At 36.5% G+C, this 21,099-nt stretch overlaps 1 protein-coding gene across 1 annotated transcript in view; it reads right to left on the bottom strand.

Annotated features, from left to right (window-relative positions):
• The window catches only part of edil3a (EGF-like repeats and discoidin I-like domains 3a), a 209,566-nt gene that overhangs the window by 140,857 nt on the left and 47,610 nt on the right, over positions 1-21,099 (bottom strand). The window contains exon 2 of the mRNA XM_053481489.1: positions 8,275-8,301. Coding sequence (XP_053337464.1) covers positions 8,275-8,301 — 27 coding nt within the window. The remainder of the gene's footprint in view (positions 1-8,274; positions 8,302-21,099) is intronic.

The following is a 21,099-nucleotide window of genomic DNA, read 5'->3' as shown; positions in this document are numbered from 1 at the left end:
TGACACATCAGTATTAATGCAGGATTTTTTATTTATTTACTTGTATTAAATGTCAGGTATAACAGGTATATGCTGAAGCCAATATTCTGGGCTCCTCGTTTATTCATCCATCCATCTATCTATCCATCTTCAGTAACTACATTATTTAGAGTCCATCTTAGGAACACTTCACATGGGAGATGTGTTAAGAAGGTGAAAAGGAAATTTGAGATCCCGTATGAATGCAGGAAGAACAACAAAAGCAGTAACCCGAGCTCAGGAACTGAAGCAGCTGAGGTGAGCCCAAATAGCTGACTTGTTCAGAACAGCAGGAGTGTTGTATGAATAATACATCATACACCTCCACACCATGTAATAAATCCAAAAAGCCTATTATATGTACATTCCAAGCCAATTATATTTGCAGTGGCGTAATTACAAAGGAAGCTCTCGTTTATGATCTAATGAGAAAGGAATGATGTAAGCTCCATTTCTCGTACAAAGACAGTTTTTGCTTCTAGTATATCATGGATATATGGGTGCTCCTTTCACTAATCCCATGTGCTGAATTTTTAACACACTGAGGGTTTTTCTTTTGAGGCTCATTCTTTAGTGATAGTTGCCAGTCTGTTCCTGCAAAGATGCACAGAATTTGGGCTAGCTTTCAAGTCAAAAAGAATGATGCTGGTTTATTTATACACACTTGTTATATTGCGATTGTGCAATACACCGCATATTAAATAGGCGCATTTCTGTATAAGCATCATCACTGAATGCTAATGCACTTTCTTTCATCCAAACCAAAAAAAAGATGCATTTTTCTTTGAAACTATTTAAAAAAACCATAACATAATGAGAACGTCAAGGTAATAACTTGCTAAAAGTTAATAAGATGTCCTTCTGCGCAGAAAACCCAAAATTACACATTTCATGTAATAAGAATGTAACTGGTTTGTTAGCAGTTCTTATGCCAGATTAAATGAAGTGGTTTAATTAGTCATGGGTTACAGCATGCCTAATGGGATGAGAAAAGCTCATGCTTAAAATTAATCATGCCAAGCCACAACATCTTGGAAAGAAAGAGCTGCTATCACATTCAGTTCGATGTCTACGCACAAGCAACACTCTCATTTCTGAATGTAAAATTAATCTAGTGTTTATTTACCTCAAACTATGACCTTAAGAAATTATTCATAATTTTAACTCAATTTTGAAATCACACTAGCGTGGAGTGTGAACACCCTTAAACTTCACTTGCTTTAACTAATATTTATGCAATATTATGACAAATTAAATGCTGTTTAATTGGACAGATCCAAACTTAGATGGTTATTAAACTCCAGATGTACATTCCACTCTTTAATGGTTTCACTAGTCACTACGTACTGTAAGATGGTGCATTATAGGAAAATTAAACATTACAATAAATGATTAACGATATGCTACGTATTACCAGGATTGGTATGAACCCTGAAAGCAATCAAAAATGTTCTAATTTATCCTATTTTGTAACAATATATTGTAAATTGTCCTCAAGACAGGTTACGTCCTGTTGTCACTTATGTTACGTCAACCAGAAAGTGCTAACGTCTCAAAGTCCTATTAGTGAGGCTCCTTTAAGTAATAAACTAACATCAAAATTATAGAAAGCTTTAAACCTGGCAACTTTTTTTTTTTTTTTGCAACTAAGATAACGGAACGTAATTGTTGTAAACCTGAACCAGTGCGTTTTGCAGATGTCACCAAATGCGGTTATAATATGCCAGTGCAAAAAGCACATTATGTTCGTGTCTCATTCTTGAGCACATGTTCATAGTATATTCTCTCTCTCGCTGTCTCTCTATCGCTCCCTCAACACAGAAGCCCTGTGCTCATTCTGATTGCTGCCACATGCCATAATAAACACCCAATCAGAGGAAATTCATTTTAATTCACTATCTTCAATAATACATCATGCAACTGTGCTCAAACACACACACACACACACACACACACACACACACATGTAATGAACTCTATATTGCATTCAGGCAGTGTTCCTTTACAGATCCAACCCAGGCTAAAGAAATTACTTGGAAAGTTGGATTGAAAAGTTCATAGTCGGGAGCAGATAATGCAGGATTCAAGCACACATCTAAAGCTACGGGAAGCTACACAGATCAGCCATAACTTTCATAGTACATATTTTGGGCAGGACTCCATAAGACCTCTGGGGGTGTGGCCGCTGTGTCTGGCACCAAGGTGTTTGCGGCGGGTCCTTTTTGTGCTGCCAGTTGCTTGATGGGGCCTCCATGGATCAGACTTGTTTGTCTGGCAATTTCCATGGATGCTCAGTTGGATTGAGATTTGGGGAATTTGGAAGCCAGATCTACAACCCTAAACTCTTTTAATGCCAAGCCCCATACATGACAGGCTGTGGTGCATTGGGTGTTCTGATCCCCTTCTATTGTGGCCAAGAATTGATCAGTGTTTAGTCCCCACAGGCATAGAGGAACCTTGGATGCCCAAGAACCTGTCAACTCTTTACTGGTGTAAATGTTTATATTGTGGCTGACTGTTTGTTTTTTGTTTGTTTTTTGTGGGGACACCACAGCGAATCATCTAACCCTATCCTCTGCATCCTCTTCTCTCACACCAACTAACTTCATATCCTCTTTCACTATATCCATAAATCTCCTCATTGGTCTTCTTCTAGACCTCCTGCCTTTTAGTTCCAACCTCAGCATCCTTCTACCAATATATTCCCAAATCTCTCCTCTAAACATGTCCAAAATCATCCCATATCATGTGTCTAGTATTTGAACACTGCATGGCAAACTCACCTAAAGAGTGCAATTAAGCATCTTTGATTTATTTCTTTCCCTCTTGTCTGTTTCAAAGTCAAAGTTGATTGTATTTTTTCTTTAGACTAGTTGGGGCTTGATCTTTCTTGTGTTGTGTCTTGTATAGTTCACCACTGTAGCCATTTCCCAAACATCTGCTTTCAAAGGAACAAAAAAGAAAATGAGTAAAAACCAACACTGTCAAATGTGGTTTGTGTGAATGCATTGTTTTATGTAAAGCATCATGTTGTAGTCCTTTGAGACTGTTGCATGTGCTGCTCAAAGCCTTTACTCAGCGTGAAGTTTTAGAGTTTCTGAGGAGTTGTGTAAGTTTTTATGTTGGAACAAAAACAAACACAAAGAAAAAAAGCCCCTCAGCGTTTAAGAACTGGAGCAGAAAATTTTCTGGAAACCTGATCCTGTTTAGGTTCAACTTTTAACAATAGGTTTAAAATGAAACAGAAGGTAGTGCAACTTTGTTTAACTGACATAGTTCTTTTAAAATAGCTTGTAAATGTTTGCAGAGTCTCCATTACAAGTTGATGGTCTCCCATGATGTGCTACAGAATGATTACGGAGATGACAGCATTGACAAGAGCAATATGCACAGATGGATGAAGAAGTTTAAAAAAGAGGAAACCAACATCGAAGACAAACCACGCAGTGCAAGAACATCCACTGCGACAAAAGAGATAAAAAAAAAAAAAAGGTTTCAAGAGTTGAGTTCCATGATGGTGCAAAAGCTATGTTAAGTACAGTACAGTAGAACCTTTTGCAACATTGTTGGACCCAACTCTTGAAACCTCTTTGAAATTACTCTACCATGTGCAACTTGAACCACTTACAAGTATGTCCATTAATAAAGACGTTATGTCCAGTTTCTTATGTACATTTAAATGTACCCCATTTTAATTGACTTCACTTTGTGCACTTTTTGTTCATAAGACGTGAAATTGTAATATAACAGTACACAAAGGCATTCTACACAATTGTGTGATTCCAACGTTGGGGCAACACTTTGGGAAAGAACCAACCGTACATCTGTGTACGTTTGGCCACTTAGTGTATTCATGTTTATTTTTCAGCATCAAAAGATCTTTCCATTTTTGGATCCTGAAAAGCTGCAACTGTTAAAATTACTGTAACATATTTTCCGGACAGTTCACATCATCTTAGAAACACTATGTTTTAGAGTGTTGTAAGTTACTTAAAAATGAAAAAGTCTTATGTATGATATTGGATCATTAATAAAGTCTAAGAAAGACGACAACAGAATAACTTCAATATAAAGGAAAACCACTTATCTACTGGAGACGACTACAAGACACAGAAAAAGCACACTATTTACCAATCAGAAATTTGGATCTCACTCTAGGCCATTACGAAATCTTTTCATACTAAACTGTGAACACATTTCCCATTACACCAGCATGAATGGGAGTTGTTTTTTTAGGATTGGCTGATACGAGCTATGGCATTAGAGGGCTTTTATGATAATCCATGATGATGATCTTTTCCCGCTGCGTGCTGGTTGCTAAATGCATCGAGCCACATCATCAGCTCCTTGGAGAGAGTTAGCTTCAAGCTGGATGAAGGCAATTGGAGATGTACTGTAGGGCACTCAATCAGTGATGAGCAATGTAATGAGAGTTAGTGAGGATTACATAAAAACGTCCCTTTTCATAACAGCTTTTGACAACAGCTTACTGGGACAGGAGCAGATCTTTGTTTGTTACAGTACTGATATTACTAAGAACACTGACTGCTGGGTTTGCTTAGAACATTCCCAGTGTTAAATTAACACACTGAAGTGTTTTTATACAATTGGTCCAGCTCGAAAGTGTTTTACAGCATATTCACTTTGATTGATGGGAAAGCTGTAAATAAATTTTAAAGGTTGAATACAGTCCACATATACACTACTCTGCAAAAGTCTTGAGCCAGCCCGCATTTTTACATATTAAATTTAATAAAATTATGTGAATTAAATTAAAGAATGCAAAGAAATATTTTACTGTGACAGGCTGCAAAGTACCTAAAGATGCAATTTCAAAATTGTTGTTTATGTAACCACCTTAGCAGCAGTAACGAGTTACATTTACTTTAACTTTTTGGAAAAAATGTACTTGTTTTACTGCACCATACTTTTTACTTTTACTTGAGTAGATTTGTGAAGAAAAAATGCTACATTCGGCTACACTCGACTTTTCTAACCATTTATTCTACACGTGCTGCCGGTAGATCTACTGCGTGGGTGTTTCACAAATAAGATGCAGCAACATTAATCCCATGACTCCAATTGACCAATCAGCAGCAATAACAATAACCACATTGTTATTGTAGTTGATTGGTCAGGCGGTATGGTGGGGAAAAAAATTCTTCAGCCAGTGTTCTATAAATTCATCCTACCTGTGAATTCATCCTACATCTGCTCACTGCGCAAAAGTTTTTTTTTTTGCAAAAAGAAAACTAGTTTCTGCACCTTTCTCTAATTTTGCCAATCAATCCATTAACGCCCATCAATCCATGCTGCTACTAATGGGATCGTTAGTCTACAATCTTGCGGTGAGTATAGAATGTTTTTTTCATGTTTGTGTGATTACAGTATATATAAACTTTAATTGTACATATTCTTTAACAGTCTATAAATATATACGTATACAGAATTAATCACCAACACACTTGTACACACACACACACACACATACTGTATATATACACCATTATATAATAAATTATAAATAATAATAATCGAACATTTCAAATGAAACAGTTTCTCCGTACTTGAGTAGTCATTTCCGAATACTTTATTACTCCTGATGGTTCTGGGGTTTGACCCTCGAACCATTTGAACTTTCGTCCAATGTCTTAACCACTGAGCTACCCCACACATACTGTCTTTTAATCAATTAGGGTTATAGAAATACATTAAACTTTAAAGAATTGATGAATAAGGAAAATAAAAGAGAACAAAGAGTAGAAGAGGTGACTGTTGTGGAGCAGGAAGTAGCAAATATTAGCAAAAGTGAGGTGAGAAGGGTGTTGGAGAGGATGAAGAGTGGAAAGGCTGTTGGTCCTGATGACATACCTGTGGAGGTATGAAAGTGCTTAGGAGAGGTGGCAGTAGAGTTTCTAACTAGTTTGTTTAACAAGATCTTGGAGAGTGAGAGGATTCCAGAGGAATGGAGCAGGAGTGTATTGGTGCGATTTTTAAGACCAAGGGAGATGTGCAGAGCTGTGGCAATTACAGAGGCATAAAGCTAATGAGCCATACAATGAAGCTGTGGGAAAAAGTAGTGGAAGCTAGGTTAAGGGCAGAGGTGAGTATTTGTGAGCAGCAATATGGTTTTATGCCTAGAAAGAGTACATCAGATGCAGTATTTGCTTTGAGGATGCTGGTGGAGAAGTACAGAGAAGGTAATAAAGAGTTGCATTGTGTCTTTGTAGATTTAGAGAAAGCGTATGACAGGGTGCCAAGAGAGGAGCTGTGGTATTGTATGAGGAAGTCTGGAGTGGCAGAGAGATTTGTTAGAGTGGCGCAGGACATGTATGAGAGCTGTAAGACCGTGGTGAGATGTGCTGTAGGTGTGACAGAAGAGTTTAAGGTGGAGGTGGGTCTGCATCAAGGATCGGCTCTAAGCCCCTTTTTGTTTGCTATGGTGATGGACAGGATGACAGATGAGGTTAGACAGGAGTCTCCATGGTATATGAATTGTGGTATATGGCATTGTGCTTTGTAGCGAGAGAATGGAACAGGTGAAGGAAAATTTGGAGAGGTGGAGGTATGCTCTGGAAAGCAAAGGAATGAAGGTTAGCCACAGTAAGACAGAATACATGTGTGTGAATGAGAGGGACCCAAGTGAAACGGTGAGTCTACAGGGAGCAGAGGTAAAGAAGGTGCAGTAAGTACTTTGGGTCAACGGTCCAGAGCAACGGAGAGTGTGAAAAGGAGGTGAAGAGGCGGGTACAGGCAGGTTGAAATGGGTGGAGAAAAGTGTCAGGTGTGTTGTGTGATAAAAAAGTATCAGCGAGAATGAAAGGAAAGGTGTACAGGACAGTGGTGAGACCAGCGATGCTCTACGGCTTAGAGACAGTAGCGCTGAAGAAAAGACAGGAGGCAGAGCTGGAGGTAGCAGAGCTGAGGATGTTGAGGTTCTCCTTGGGAGTGACAAGGACGGATAAGATCAAAAATTAGTTCATCAGAGGGACCACGTTACCATGCTGATACCACATTAGATGTTTTGGAGATAAAGTCAGAGAGGCCAGATTGAGGCGGTTTGGACATATTCAGAGGAGAGATTGTGAGCATATTGGTAGAAGGATGCTGAGGTTGGAACTGCCAGGCAGGTCTAGCAGAAGACCAAAGAGAAGATTTATGGATGTAGTGAGAGAGGACATGAAGTTAGTTGGTGTGAGCGAAGAGGATGCAGAAAATTAGGTTAGATGGAAGCAGATGATTCGCTGTGCAACCCCTTAAAGGGAACAGCCAAAAGACAAAGAAGAAGAGAAATACTTTTAACATACTGTCGGCTCCAATAATACGGCACAACTTACACCCAAAAAAAACATACATCCAAAATTTAGTGACCGGGGAAGTAAGGCATTAATCAGAGAGAACGCCGGTATTGTAGACTAGTTTGTATAAATTCTTGATGTGAAATCCACATGAAGGCCGTTTAAGTTCCAGGTTGTAACACTACCAAATATGGATGTTCAGGGGGGCAAATACTTATTACAAAAGCCTCAAATAAAAGCCCTATTATTTTCAGCTTTTCCTTAGAGTGAAATGTATTAAGGAGGGCCAGTGTTCATTACATCTGCGATCAATGATGGAGAACAAGCAACAAACCAGAGCTAAAGATTTTACAGTGAAACGTTGCAGTGATAAAGAGACAAACACTCTTACTCAGGGGGAAGAGAGAGCGAGAAAGAAAGAGGAAGAGAGAGGGAGAGAGGGGGAGATGGCAAGAGAGAGAGAAAGACGGAGAGAGAGAGTGGAAGAGAGAAGGGGCAATGATACGCTTTACTAAAAGCTTGAAAGACAATAAAATGCTGGAGCATGAAGAAAAGGGAAAAGGAGCTAAGAAGCTGCAGTGATTTAAGAGAAGAGCATTGATGACCACGCACAATAAAGGGATCAATGAGGGAGGCAGGAAAGGGCCACAGAGGAGGACATGAGGATAAGTGTGTGTGTGTGTGTGTGTGTGTGTGTATGCTTAAAAGACTTAACCAAGAAACATTTATGACACAAAAACCAATTATCACTGGGACGTTTACAATATAGCACAATACAAAAGAGAATGAGATTCAAATTAGCATGAAAATATGAAAAGACTTAAAACATAAACAAAACATAAAAAAGATGAGAGGCATGCATGAGAGAAATAAATGACGGGACAAAAACAAAAAGCAAAAAAATGGGCCAAGCTAAATTAAAATAATTGGAAAGGATGCAGGCCTAAAAATATCATACCTGAAGGTGGATCTTTTCCCTCTGTTGCTGGAGAGAGTGAGAGAGAGAGAGAGAGAGAGAGAGTTATATTTCACAATGCACTGTTTTTTTTTTTTAATTACTCATCCTTTCAAGTTCATTGGCTTATCAAACCGTCTAATAATCAAATGCGGTTCCTTTCGCTTTCTGCCAGAGAACATAATTATATTAATCACAGCCAATGCTGTCCTCATCCGGGCAGTACCAAGGACAGAAGCAAAACAAACTCACAATTAAAAGTTACAGCACATTCATCACCACACCGTAACTATCCCATTATAACAATCTGCGCTCCTCTAAATTCCCAGAGATCTCGCTTGCCAGGAGTTAATGCATTGCCAAAACACGACTGCCCTTCCCATGTGCACCCAGTGTTTACTCCACACCCGTTTATTATTCCGAGGCCATGTCTAGATCAGCTGCATGAGCACAAGCTGCTTAATCATTAATTTGGGAGCAGAATATCAGAATGAACCCCAACACGTCCTGTATCATTACCGCTGCTTTCCATCATATCAAGCACATGGCAAAGCATTGGCCCAGCATTATGGCCGGTGGGATTTGATGATTCCTGATCTCAATATGTTTCTTGTTAATTTTTTGTTTTTATCATCCATCTTAAGTCTCCCTTTATACGGTGCCAGTTCACACAAGCAGACACAATATGTGCAATTTGGAAATGGTAATTAACCTACTCCAAAGGTCTTTGGACTGTGGGAGGAAACTGGATGACCCAGAGGAAACCCACCAATCACATGGAGAATGATGCAAACTCAACGCACACACAGATCCTAAGAAGCAACCCTCGATGCTGGAGGTGCCAGGCCATAATGCCAACCACTGCGCCAGCATGCCACCTGATTCAAGCTCTCTATAAAACTCTATAAAAAACATTCATTGGTAAACTACAGGGAACTGTTACATTGTTTCTTTTAGCACTTAAACAATTACAAAACAGCAGCTTCTCAACAGCAGTACTCATAATAGTAAAATAATCCTTAATATTAAATAAATGCTGTAAAAAGTAAACGCATCCATAATTTATCCTAATGCTGCAATTCATTAGATTTCCTGCAATGCTGATGACTTTAATCTTGGCAGAATGTTACACAGTTGCCCTGGTCATGAACTTTTTAAACACTTTCGCTATTGATTCTGCAATTCTGAGTGATTAGATTCAGCCGACTTTAATACTAAGAAAATATACATTTTGCTTTATTTTTGTGTTTATTTTCTAAGGAATAAAACCTCAAGAGTGCAATGGTCTAGGTCTAGGAATATGGTCTAGGTCTGATCAGATTGTTAGATTTACCCACTTGCTGCTCATATTATAAACTCACATAGAGGTTCATTAGTTCCAAAGGCTGGTTAGTAACAATTTAAAAAAAGAAATCTAATACCGTAATACGTCTTTAGTTTTGTATTTTGGGACTTTGATATCTTTACACTTTAAATACTTATTATAATAGTATTACCAACTATTTCACATCACTGGCTTCATGGATAGAGCCGACATATTTCTCAATCAAAATACTTCACTGATAATCAAAAATAAAGCTTTCCAAACAACATATTATACAAAATTTATACTATGGCCTGCAGTTACTAATAAAAAGCAGTTCCCTTTGGTATTGTAGCAGCAATGTTAAGAACAGTTCCATTAGTTAATGGACTAAACAGTAAAAGTGTGGGAACAAAGATGGCAAGTGGCTGTGTGGAGTTCATCGCTCTCTGGTTTAACCTGCCAAATCCCTCTGTAATCACTAAACAGATGCAGATGATTCACTCCAATGTCTACTGCCAGACAGCATTCACAGATAATTTTCCTTTCGCCAAGACACATGCCCCACCCACGTGTGAACACAAAGACACACACACACAGACACACACACACACACAAACACACAATCCAGTTCCTTTCCCACTTTTAAAATAAACAAGTCTAAAAGAAAGCTTTCAAGTTTAAAAGTAAGGCTACTCTTAAAGTAAACATTACCACTTTGTCTACCCCATCTTTTATGACGGAAATGTAAAAATCCAACCTCATAACTGATTCATTGTAATGTGCTAACTAAACTAGGTGTACAGTACACACATAAAGACATTGTCTTGTATAAATGCAATGGAAAAGTACATTGACATCAGCAGCACAGAGAACAATATTCTAAATGTATATTATTTATAACATATATTCTAAACTTATGGGAGCATAATTCGTTCCGGAAGCGGGCTCGTAGTCCAAAACACTAGTAAATCAAAGCAAATTTTCTCAAATAATTCACAGCCCAAAAAAATAAATACATAAAAACAATTAATACAAAATATAAAGTAAAAATAAAATTAATTTATTTATTTTTCACTTTAATTAAAAAAAGGAAAAATAAACCCCACAATGTTTCTATTTATGCGCGCAGGCGCTGTGTGTGTGTGTGTGTGTGTGTGTGTATATGAAGCCTAGATTGGGTGGGGTTATGTAAAGGCGAGAGTGTGTGTGTAAAGGGGCACGTTGTCAGATTACGCGCACAGACAAAAACTACAGGCTAAAACACAGAGGGAGAAAATGGATCTTTAAATGAGACTTGCTTTTGCTTTACACGCGCGCACACACGTGTGGTATAAGAAACAGTACATGCATGCTGTACACACGCGCTTACAAACACACAATAAAATATGTTTTAGAGAAAGAGAGAAAAAAACGTTGGCTCAGTTGTGATCACGTGAGGCTCGGTGTATAAACAAGAAGCGCATGCGTGATACATGATACTCGGTACCCGTAAACCAGGGTTTGCTCGTTTTTCAAGTCAAAATTTATTAAAAATCTGAGGTTCCACTGTATATACTGTGTGTGTGTGTATATATTTTCATGTAAAAACGCATTGGAAAAGTATATTGACCTCAGCAGCACAGAGAACAAAGTGTAAAAAAACATTCGGATGATTTTTTTTTGTGATCTGGAAATAGGTACTACATTTTGCATTGAAAATTCTGCACTCAGTGATTGGCACTTGCTGTTTTGCAGTTTTTACATTAGGACTCACTTTATCATGGCAGTTGGTCAAGTTGTTACTTTTGCTTCTTATTACAGTCTGTCTTTGCAATTTAATTTAGCTTTTTTATTTCTCCCCACCCTCATGTGGAGGAGCCAAAATATGATACACACATTGTTGTGCTTTCATGTGAATAAACTTTTTGGGGTTTTTTTAAGCTTGGGAATTTTTGTGAACAAGTTCTGGAAAAGGATGTGTTTAAACTTATCCATGTACTTGTGCAATAAGCCTGAGAGGCATTGGGTTCTTGCCTGCAAACCAAATCAAGCTCTGTTTTTTTTAATTTTTTTATCTGTTGTAGTTTTATTTTTAACATCCTGTATTTCATCTTATTCCATTATATACACTTGGAGAATTGCTACGTGAAAAAAAGCTCAGGTCTTTTCTTCAGCCCAGCTCGACACAGGTCTTCTCTCGGTTGATGCTGGTTTCCAGGGGTTTGTGGTTTCAGCAGTCTGGGATTTCCACCTTAACATCTGGGAATTTCATATCGAGAAGTCTGCGTCTTTAAAAGTTCCCTGTTGGAGCTATGAGACCAATGTTGCTGCAATGATGTAATGGAAGTCTGTGCCTCCACCACCTAACCTACCTCATCCTTGCAAATAAGCAACCTAAAAATAAACGTAAAACAATCTTATTAGCCTTGAAACTTTAGTACAAAATTACAGTAGCAAGTGTCTGTCAGCAAAAATGTCTTGGAGACTGAGCATGTTTGGGGTAAAAGGAGCGAATCGTGGGATTTTAATTTGTGGCCGATTTCTTCCTTTCATAATGAGCTGATATTCTGGATAAGTTACAGCCAGGACAAACTGTAAACCTCTGAGGATGAGAACTCAAACAGTGATTTAGTGCATTTATATAAACTGATGGGGCTTAGGAATTGTTATCCTTTATAAAATAAAGAACCCACTAGATTGCACTAAGCATCTTGTTGCATCTCCAGACTTACAGGACCATTATTCACACATTTCGATTTATTCTCTGGAAAACTTCTGGTTTTGCTTTTAATGTAACAACAAACAAAAACTATTTTATCGCCTCATTCATATAAACGGATGAAGTATATTGAGTATATACCATGGCCAATCCGCCTGCTGTGCCAGCGCCGTGCCAATGTCATGGCCGTCATCTGCATGGTGCTAAACATTTCTGCAGCTCAGCAGATGTTGCGCGCTCTCCTACATCTGTGTGACGGATTAGCAGAAGCTTTTTCTCAAGAAGCCTGCACACTAAAACAGCACCTGCCCCAAGGAGAGCTCCAATTATGGATTGCTGGATATCTGATGTAGCAGGTAAATTCAAACTAAGGCTAATCCATATCCATAGATCACTTCTAAGAATCTATTAAGATTGAGTGTTAAAGCACAGAGTCTCATCACAGGCATAAGAATGATATGAGGCAAGCTACTTCACATATGAATACTCAATGAAGGACACATAGGCAGCTGTTCATGGCTTCCTGCTGGGCTCTCGTTCGTAAAAAAAAAAAAAAAAAAAAAGATTAAACACGAATGCAAATTGTTGTCTAAGGCTACATTATTCACTCATGCTGGAAAGACAAAAATTGTTACTTTGTGCTTGTAATATTTAAAACACTTCTAGAATAAACATTCTCAGAAAGAAAGAAAAAAACACTGCAAACTGTACCTGTAACTTTGCACCTTTTGTACCTTTTACCTGCATATGGTGGCACTGAAGGTGGCAAAACAGACTATAATTAGGTTTGAGAGTAAAGCATTAAGAATACACTACAAGAACCTTTTTTATATAAATAATACATGCAAAATGTACAGAAAAGAAAATGTACAGTTTCACACCCTTTTGTCTGAGAGTGAACAGAGAATTACTTGAAATCAGCATCTATAAAATGCACCATTTAAGCAAATCATTTAAGCATCAAGGGATCATGTATGAACACAAACATATACACAGATACCTCTACAACAGCATTTCTTTAACCAAACACAGCGGACATTGCAGCTTCACAGACTGTAAATTCCACTATGAATTTTAAAAGTGTGCATTTGCCAGAACTGCATTCATTTACACAAATTCTTTCTGTTTGTATAATGCTAGTAAAAGGATTTGCTGAAGCACTTGTGGGAACAATTTGAATTTGCACATTAAGTCTGCCGGCTTGCTGACAGGAGCAGATGCTAATTGAGCTATTCTTTCTTTAAAGTCAGTTTAAATCCCAAGTCAGAAGTCGCTGCAGCTGCTGGTACTGAACCCTGTTTTGATTCTACTGCATCAAGAGATTTCTGATCAACAACTCCTGAAAAAAATTCCAATATGTTTACCATGCTGTCGGATGATAGACTCAGATCTACAGTACCCCCCGACAGCAATGCAACTGTTTATGATTATTCTTAACTGGGACTTTAAGTCAGAGTCAAAGAGGAACTTGTCCAGCTCACCGCTTAAACTGAACAGGAGATTTCATATTTAATACATGAAACCATGAACAATGGCTTTTCACGGACAAAAAATATTGGGAAGGAGCATCAATAACAAAGATATTTACAACAAAATTTCACAAAATGAACACTGATTATTAGTATAAATGTCTATTTTAAGATTTTACAATAACTCATTAATAACTGCCAAAACTTCTAAAACATTTATATTATTTCTACAAAAAGTTCAAAATGATTACTTTAAAATTTTACCTAATTTACAGTAGTGATTTTTACAATTCGACCAAATGTGCATCAATAATCACTTTAAAGTTGGACCAAATTGATGGTGTAACGATTACTTTAAAAGTCTACAAATTTGCATTAATTATTACTACACAATTTAGCAAAATGGACCTTGATGAATACCACAATATGTTACAAAAAGCATTAAGTAACTACAAAATTGCACAACAAGAGTAGTTCAGCTTACGAACATGGTTATAATTACTTGTCGTAACAAACCTGTGTGTGTGATTATAATTAGGTTTGTTTTTGTCCATGTTTACTTGCTTCTTTAAGTTGCAGGTTTTTCAATATGCATTGTGATGTCTCATAAACTGTATATTGTGATATGGTCATGTCATGTTTTAAATGATAGCAATTAGCTTTAGTGCTCAGTTTGTGGTCTTATTGTTCTTGTTCAGTTGGTTATTTCACCATGTTTTATAAAGTAGTCCGCATATATATATATATATATATATATATATATATATATATATATATATATACACACACACACATGCTTCACAATTGTGAAGGTTGATTATTTGTTTACAATGAATCAAATTATTCTAATTTAAATTATTAAACAAAATGTATGACCAGGAATGATTGACTGAAATATAATCAGCTAGGAATCTGATATAGAGCTCTGAAGTCGGCAAAAATGCACGATTTCCACTTTTGGAAAGCTGAAGAGCTCTCCTTAACGGTTTTAATGTGCTTGTAGAACCAAATGATATATGTGTCGCAATCAGGAGATATCAGGCTATCAGTCTTCACAAGTGCAGATTTTTCAGGCTCTTCATTAAAGAGCTCAATCACATATTCAGCGTGCTCTCCATATTTTTTTTTTAACTGTATTGACTGTTCAGATTAGGGTCTTTCATGTTGAACAATGCACATCACATTTTTGCATTGCAACATCAAAATGTATCATTGAATGCTTCTAATTAGCTTCAATAACAAACTGACAAAACACTCTAAAGGTTTAAGTGCTACTTAATACCTTAAAAGTGGAAGCACTTGTTTACTTACAGTTAAACATTAACTGCATTCGTTAAACATTAACATGCAGTAATTTGATGTTAACATTCTCAGTGTTGCATACCTTTTAGCGCACACAGTGTTTAACTGTACAGTACAATACTGTAAAGAAATGATAGCACTAAGAATTTACAGGAATTTTTGAAGTGCTCTATCTTTGATAGATAGGGAAATAGCAATTAAAAGGTATATAAGTACCAAAGCACTCTTTTCTTTCTTTTACTCAGATTAAATGCATGAGCCTAAATAGCAGCCAGAACTTCTCCCTTTTCAATAAAACAAAAGTGCAGTACTTATGATTTGCAGGCACACAGCCATTTTATGATATCACACATTTCGAGTGCTCTGAATAATAATTTTTAAGTAAAGCTTCATTTGTCTAAAGCTACTAATGGGCAAATTCTGTGGGAGAGAAAGTACCCACATATACAGGAGAAATATTGCAATAGAACTACAGATACAAGAGCAGAGTTGTCAATTCTTTAAAGCAAGCACTTGTAAATCAAATATGTGCATTTGCCCAATTTATATATCAATACCATATTTAAATGTTTAATGAGTCTTATTTTGCTGTTCATAATTTTTTCATTCTCGCTCTCTCACTCTCTTTTTTCATTCTCTCTCTTACATAAAATCGTTTACCCCAACATAAATGAAGTACTGGTACAGTCAACAAATTTATAATCAGTTATGCATGACACATACAGTGAACTATTAATAAGACAGAATTCTGGATAATGAACAGGCATGGGCTAGAGCGAACCCTCAATTAGTGCTGGATTTTACCAGAACAGAATCATCCATTTCTCAGATTCTGGCTGCCTTTATTATGGAAAAATACTCATAATATAAAATACAATTAAATAATTAAAATCATGGCAATGACATAATTGCAAATCAACCCTGTGCCATATGTGCATGCTTGGCTTCCTGAGGGACAGAAATTGCCACAGGAAGGGAAGAAAGAGACTGTAAGTTTCATGACTGTACTATTGTGTTATGTGGATAATTATACCAAGTATAGCGAGTCCTGCCAACAGATTTTAAGGGAAAGTAGCTAAAGTCTGTTGGAAATGTCACTAGATGTGAATAAATGATGTGACACGCTAAATAAGTGTTAATAAAAGGTAATTTACTTAACCATAATATTTTTATTTGATTAAATAATTATACAATATTTGATCTGATTAACAATATAAAATAAAAGGAATTAATTTATTATTGTTGTATTGTTATAATTTTAATCAAACAGGGATTTACAAAAAACAGGTGAGATAAGTTACATTTACTCCGTTACAACTTCTGTGAGTAGCTTTACTTTTACTTGAGTAGATTTGAGAAAAAGAAACGCTGCTCTTACTCCGCTACGTTCAGCTACACTCGACTCATTACTTTTCTAACCATTTATTCTACAGATTAGATATTCTTTGTTTTTTCCAGAGAAATGCAGCTGGTGAATCTACCACATGAGTGTGTTTCACCAATCAGACGTAGCAACAATAATCACATGACACAGTTTGACCATTTAGCCACAATAATAATAACCACATGTAGTCACATGACCAACACACGTCGCGGTTAGTTTAGCTGTTTTATTTAATGTTGCAATGTTACCATATATAATTAGCAAATAAGCTAGAGGCTGAAAAAACACAGTTAACAGTAAAGTAAGACCTCTTGTATCCATGTTTTAATGTTATTTTCTACTGTAGCTGCTGAGCCATTTGGAGGGAAAATGAATATACAGTATATCTTACGCTGGAAACAGTTTACACTGTTCAAACATACATATGTTACCTACAGTAGGTGTTTGTTTTTAAAAACTTTGTGTTTCTTGTTCCATAATTTGATATTTCGTAAGATATTTAATTTTATTAATTTATTTCATTTATTTTATTATTTGGAAATGTCAGAAATTGTACATTATTTAGAATTTTGTATGGCTGTTTACATAATTTCTAAAAAACAAAAAAAAATTTAACATTACAATGAAACAGTTACTCAGTACTTGCTGAGTCTTTTCACTGATTACTTTTTACTCTTACTTGAGTAATATATTGGATGACTACTTTTTACTTCTACTTGAGTATATTTATTTTATAAGTACAGCAACTCTTACTTGAATACAATTTTTGGCTACTCTACCCACCTCTGGCTGCTGAATTTTGAGTAAATTAGATTTTTCCACAAAAACTATAACATTTTGGCCTTTGTAATAATAATAGTAATAAAAATATAATAGAAAGTAAAAAACTCAAGAGCTGGCAAAACCTGGAAAAACAAATCTGGAGGTTTTGAGTTTAATTTTTTTTGTATTCAAAGACTAAAAAAACCATTTGTGCCAATTTTTTATTGAAAATCTTTTTTTTAAAAACATCACATTGTCATATCCTGTAAATAATCTTTTCTGATTCGGTTAGACTGTAGGAGCCTGGTCTTCTACTGTCAAGCTGTCTAGTGAGTAGACATAATCCGATTTCACATAAAACATGAATCTGGCCACTTATACAGTCTACAGCATGTGACTATGTTTCCTAAGAAGCACCCCAGATCACAGATCAGCTTTAGCCATTTGCGATCTGTGCTTTCCATGCAAAACACGCAAAAGTAGATCACATTTGGCTTTGGTCCTTATCAGATCTTGATACTATTAAAAAAACAAGACATCTGATTATAGTTTCTTCCCCGCACCCCCTACTGTTTTTAAGGCTTGGCTAAAGCTGCTTATGCGAGTGTTCTTTTGCTTTTTTCTCAATACATAGGGCACTGAAAAATTCTTCTCTTTCACTGTTTTCAATTTTCTTCCTTCTAACTTCTTTTTACAGGCAGATAAATCAATATTTTTTCTCGCAGATGTCAGATGTCCATGAAATGTTCCGCAACAAGATCTAAACGCAACACCTACATCTTTATCTTTATTCCAGCCATGTGCTTGGTCATTTAAAAAAAAAAAAAAACATCCTAAAGAAGTGGGATTGGAAGGGCAGAAGACGTTATATGAAGTGCAGTCATCCCACAGATATGTGGACATGCAGGCTGTATGGAATGTCATAACACGTGTCATAACACAGTGTTGACGCATTGCCTTGCATAGCAACACATTTCTCTCCTGACTATATACGCCCAGATAAGGGCCGGTGAAAAAAAAAAACGCAAGAGCAATGATGACTTATCGCTACTGAGTGAGCTCTCATTCGTAGTGGTTATTCTAGCAGTCAAGCGATAAAGTTAAGCCCTGGGACACATTGGTTTAATCTGAGTGACAACCTACAGGAAGTAATAACCAAAAATAAGGCTGAGAGCAGATACCACCCCAAAGGTGTCTGAAGCAGATAGGGGAGCGCAAGGTATGCCACATGGGGAGGATTACGGGAACATGGATGAGGTACTAAAATACCCATCCAGCCTGTCTAGCCAGAAGTATGACAAGGTATATTTTGAGTATACATGCATGGTACCATGAACTCACACCATCAAACACAACTTTAAATAGTCGTTTATTAACTAGGAATTTTTTTTTAAGGCAGAGTAAAAATAATAGTGCAAGTTGTTTAGAAGAGGGTGTATAAATAAAGGTACATCACTAATATATGTGTACTGGAGCCATTGTTTTTCTTCGTTTGTAATTTTCTTGGTCAGATATGTGGTACTGTAGCATGGTATCATCCAGAGCGGAATTGGCCTTTGGTTCAAAAACTGTGCGTTCTTCATCACTTTATGTGAAATCCATCCCATTATATTTTACACTACTTTATTATTTTACAACGATTAAGAACAGGCAACTCAATCGCACATACTAAAAATAAATTGAACAGTTGATTTGTTAGATGTTGATGAAGGATGATGTAATTGATGTGTCCTTGAGGCTCACATACAGTATGCACCAACAATGGCCATAACACAGAGTGGAGCACAAGAAACACTTCTTCTTCACCTAACTGTATACAGAATCTTGGGTCTGTGATTGGGGTATGATGTTAAATATACCATTTTAACAAAGTGCATATAAACTTTTTACTGACCTTGATCCAGTCAGTGATTTAATGTCACAAAGACCTGAAGACGCACAATGCCTATGTCTTGATGCCTGAATGGACAGTACAAACACAATGGAGCGGAAGGTAATACACATTAGGCCTTAATTGTCTCCATGCAATTTGTCACTGTCACAATGTCATGTGCTTGCTTCAATGGCATTACTGGACATGATAAGCTTTATGCGTTTTGCACAGGAGCTTGACAATTTGCAAACTATGGGTTACTGTTCAAAATATGTCAAAGTGCAAACTTTTTCTCCACAGGAATGCAAGAAATAGGCATTTACAGTAAATCTGGAAAGCTTTGAGTAGGTGTTTTAAACTCTTGTCTAAACCTGCACATAGCGCACTTGCTAACTTGCAAGGCTAGCAAAAAACGTTGAATTCATTAATTCAACTTAGCTAACTTTATATTTCTAACATGCAAGTTAACTATATACTGTATTTAATAGGAATATTACTGACTACAGTATTATAGCTGAGAATGGTGAAAAATAGCACTTTTAATCATGAAGAGAGTGGAGGCAGGAAGCAAGTGCAGACTACAATTTAGTCAAGTGAAGTTTTAACATAAAAAAAATGAGCATGAAAGCTGTGATTATGGCTGGGTTAAAGCTAATAATCAAGCTAATGTGAACAGAGCGCCAAGAGTACAACATCAGTAATGAGGAAGACAGACCCAAAATGAAGACCCAACTGAAAGATGGACCTGAAATAAAGCGACAAACGTTCAAACCAAACAAATATGTACTGTATTTGACAATCATGTGACTGTGATAGACAAGGCGGATGATGAGAAATGGAGTCTGGAAACAAAAGATTAAATCAAATATGGAGATTAAACAAAGATTAATGAGGTCCTTTTGGTAAATAATAAACACAAACTGTGGACACGTCTGTCATGTGGACAGTAGATCAAACTGTAAAAGGATAACAAAAATTATACTCATTTGTCCTTTGTTTGTGTTTACTGCAACTACAAAATACATAATCCAGCTAGCAATCCAGGTTTTGCAATCTCCTTACTGCACAGCTGATGATATTCTTAAAGAAGGATAATATTTTACTTGTTAGCAGCCAATCGGCAAATAACATGGCATTTACAGATAGCAACGACTGATGTTTTTTCTGTTCCGACACACTTTCCTTGCGCTAGTTATAGTACATGTTGTGTAAGATCAAATAGCTGACACTAAAACACCGTCCACATGAGTCCAGTGTCCACAACAGGCATTTCCTACGACGTTTTTTTTTTTATGTTGTCGTATCTGTTGAGTGATTATTGTTCTCCATTTCCATACTGCTGTTAAGCCTGCCACTCTCCTGAAAACATAGCTTTTATATACAGTACTTAGTATTTCCAAAAGCAGAAAAAAGCCTTCTGTGACCTCCTAAAGCATAGCAACTCAAATAATTAAAATTATAGTTATTTATTTTTATCTTTATTTCTTCCATCGCCTCTCCGCTCATTTTTTAGTCATGGATCCATGGCCCATTCCACATGATTACGTGGACTTGAACTTCCACGCCATGTTGCGAGTGGCGTAGTGGACAGTTTGATTTGAGGAGGTAGAGAATACAAACTAAGACACATTTTGGAATCTCGATCAAACCTTGGATTTTTTTTTTTTTTTACTGTATTTGCTACATGAAAGCAATCTGATTTTTTTTTTACTGATTTAAAACGTTTTTCATGTTCATTTGGATATGAAAAAATCGATTTGGGCTGGCAGGTGCTCATGGCCCTGTCTTTTTTGGTCATTATTTCTTACATCATATTATTTTTTACATCAAATGTCGAAGTGTAATTAAACTGAAAAGGCTGACTTTAATGTCATTTTGAAAATATATAAAGAAAAACAATTTGTATTTAAAATAAAAAAAAAAGGTTAAACAAGTTACCATACCCCACAGACTCAAATTAATTTAAGAGGGACAGGAAATAATGCTGACCCTATGAATCATTTGTATCATTCTAAAAAAAGGACCAAACTTCTC

The sequence above is a fragment of the Clarias gariepinus genome, chromosome 21 (genome assembly GCF_024256425.1).
Source record: "Clarias gariepinus isolate MV-2021 ecotype Netherlands chromosome 21, CGAR_prim_01v2, whole genome shotgun sequence".
Classification (NCBI taxonomy): domain Eukaryota; kingdom Metazoa; phylum Chordata; class Actinopteri; order Siluriformes; family Clariidae; genus Clarias; species Clarias gariepinus.
Note: the sequence above shows the minus strand (reverse complement) of the source record. Positions and strands in the feature narration are given on the sequence as shown.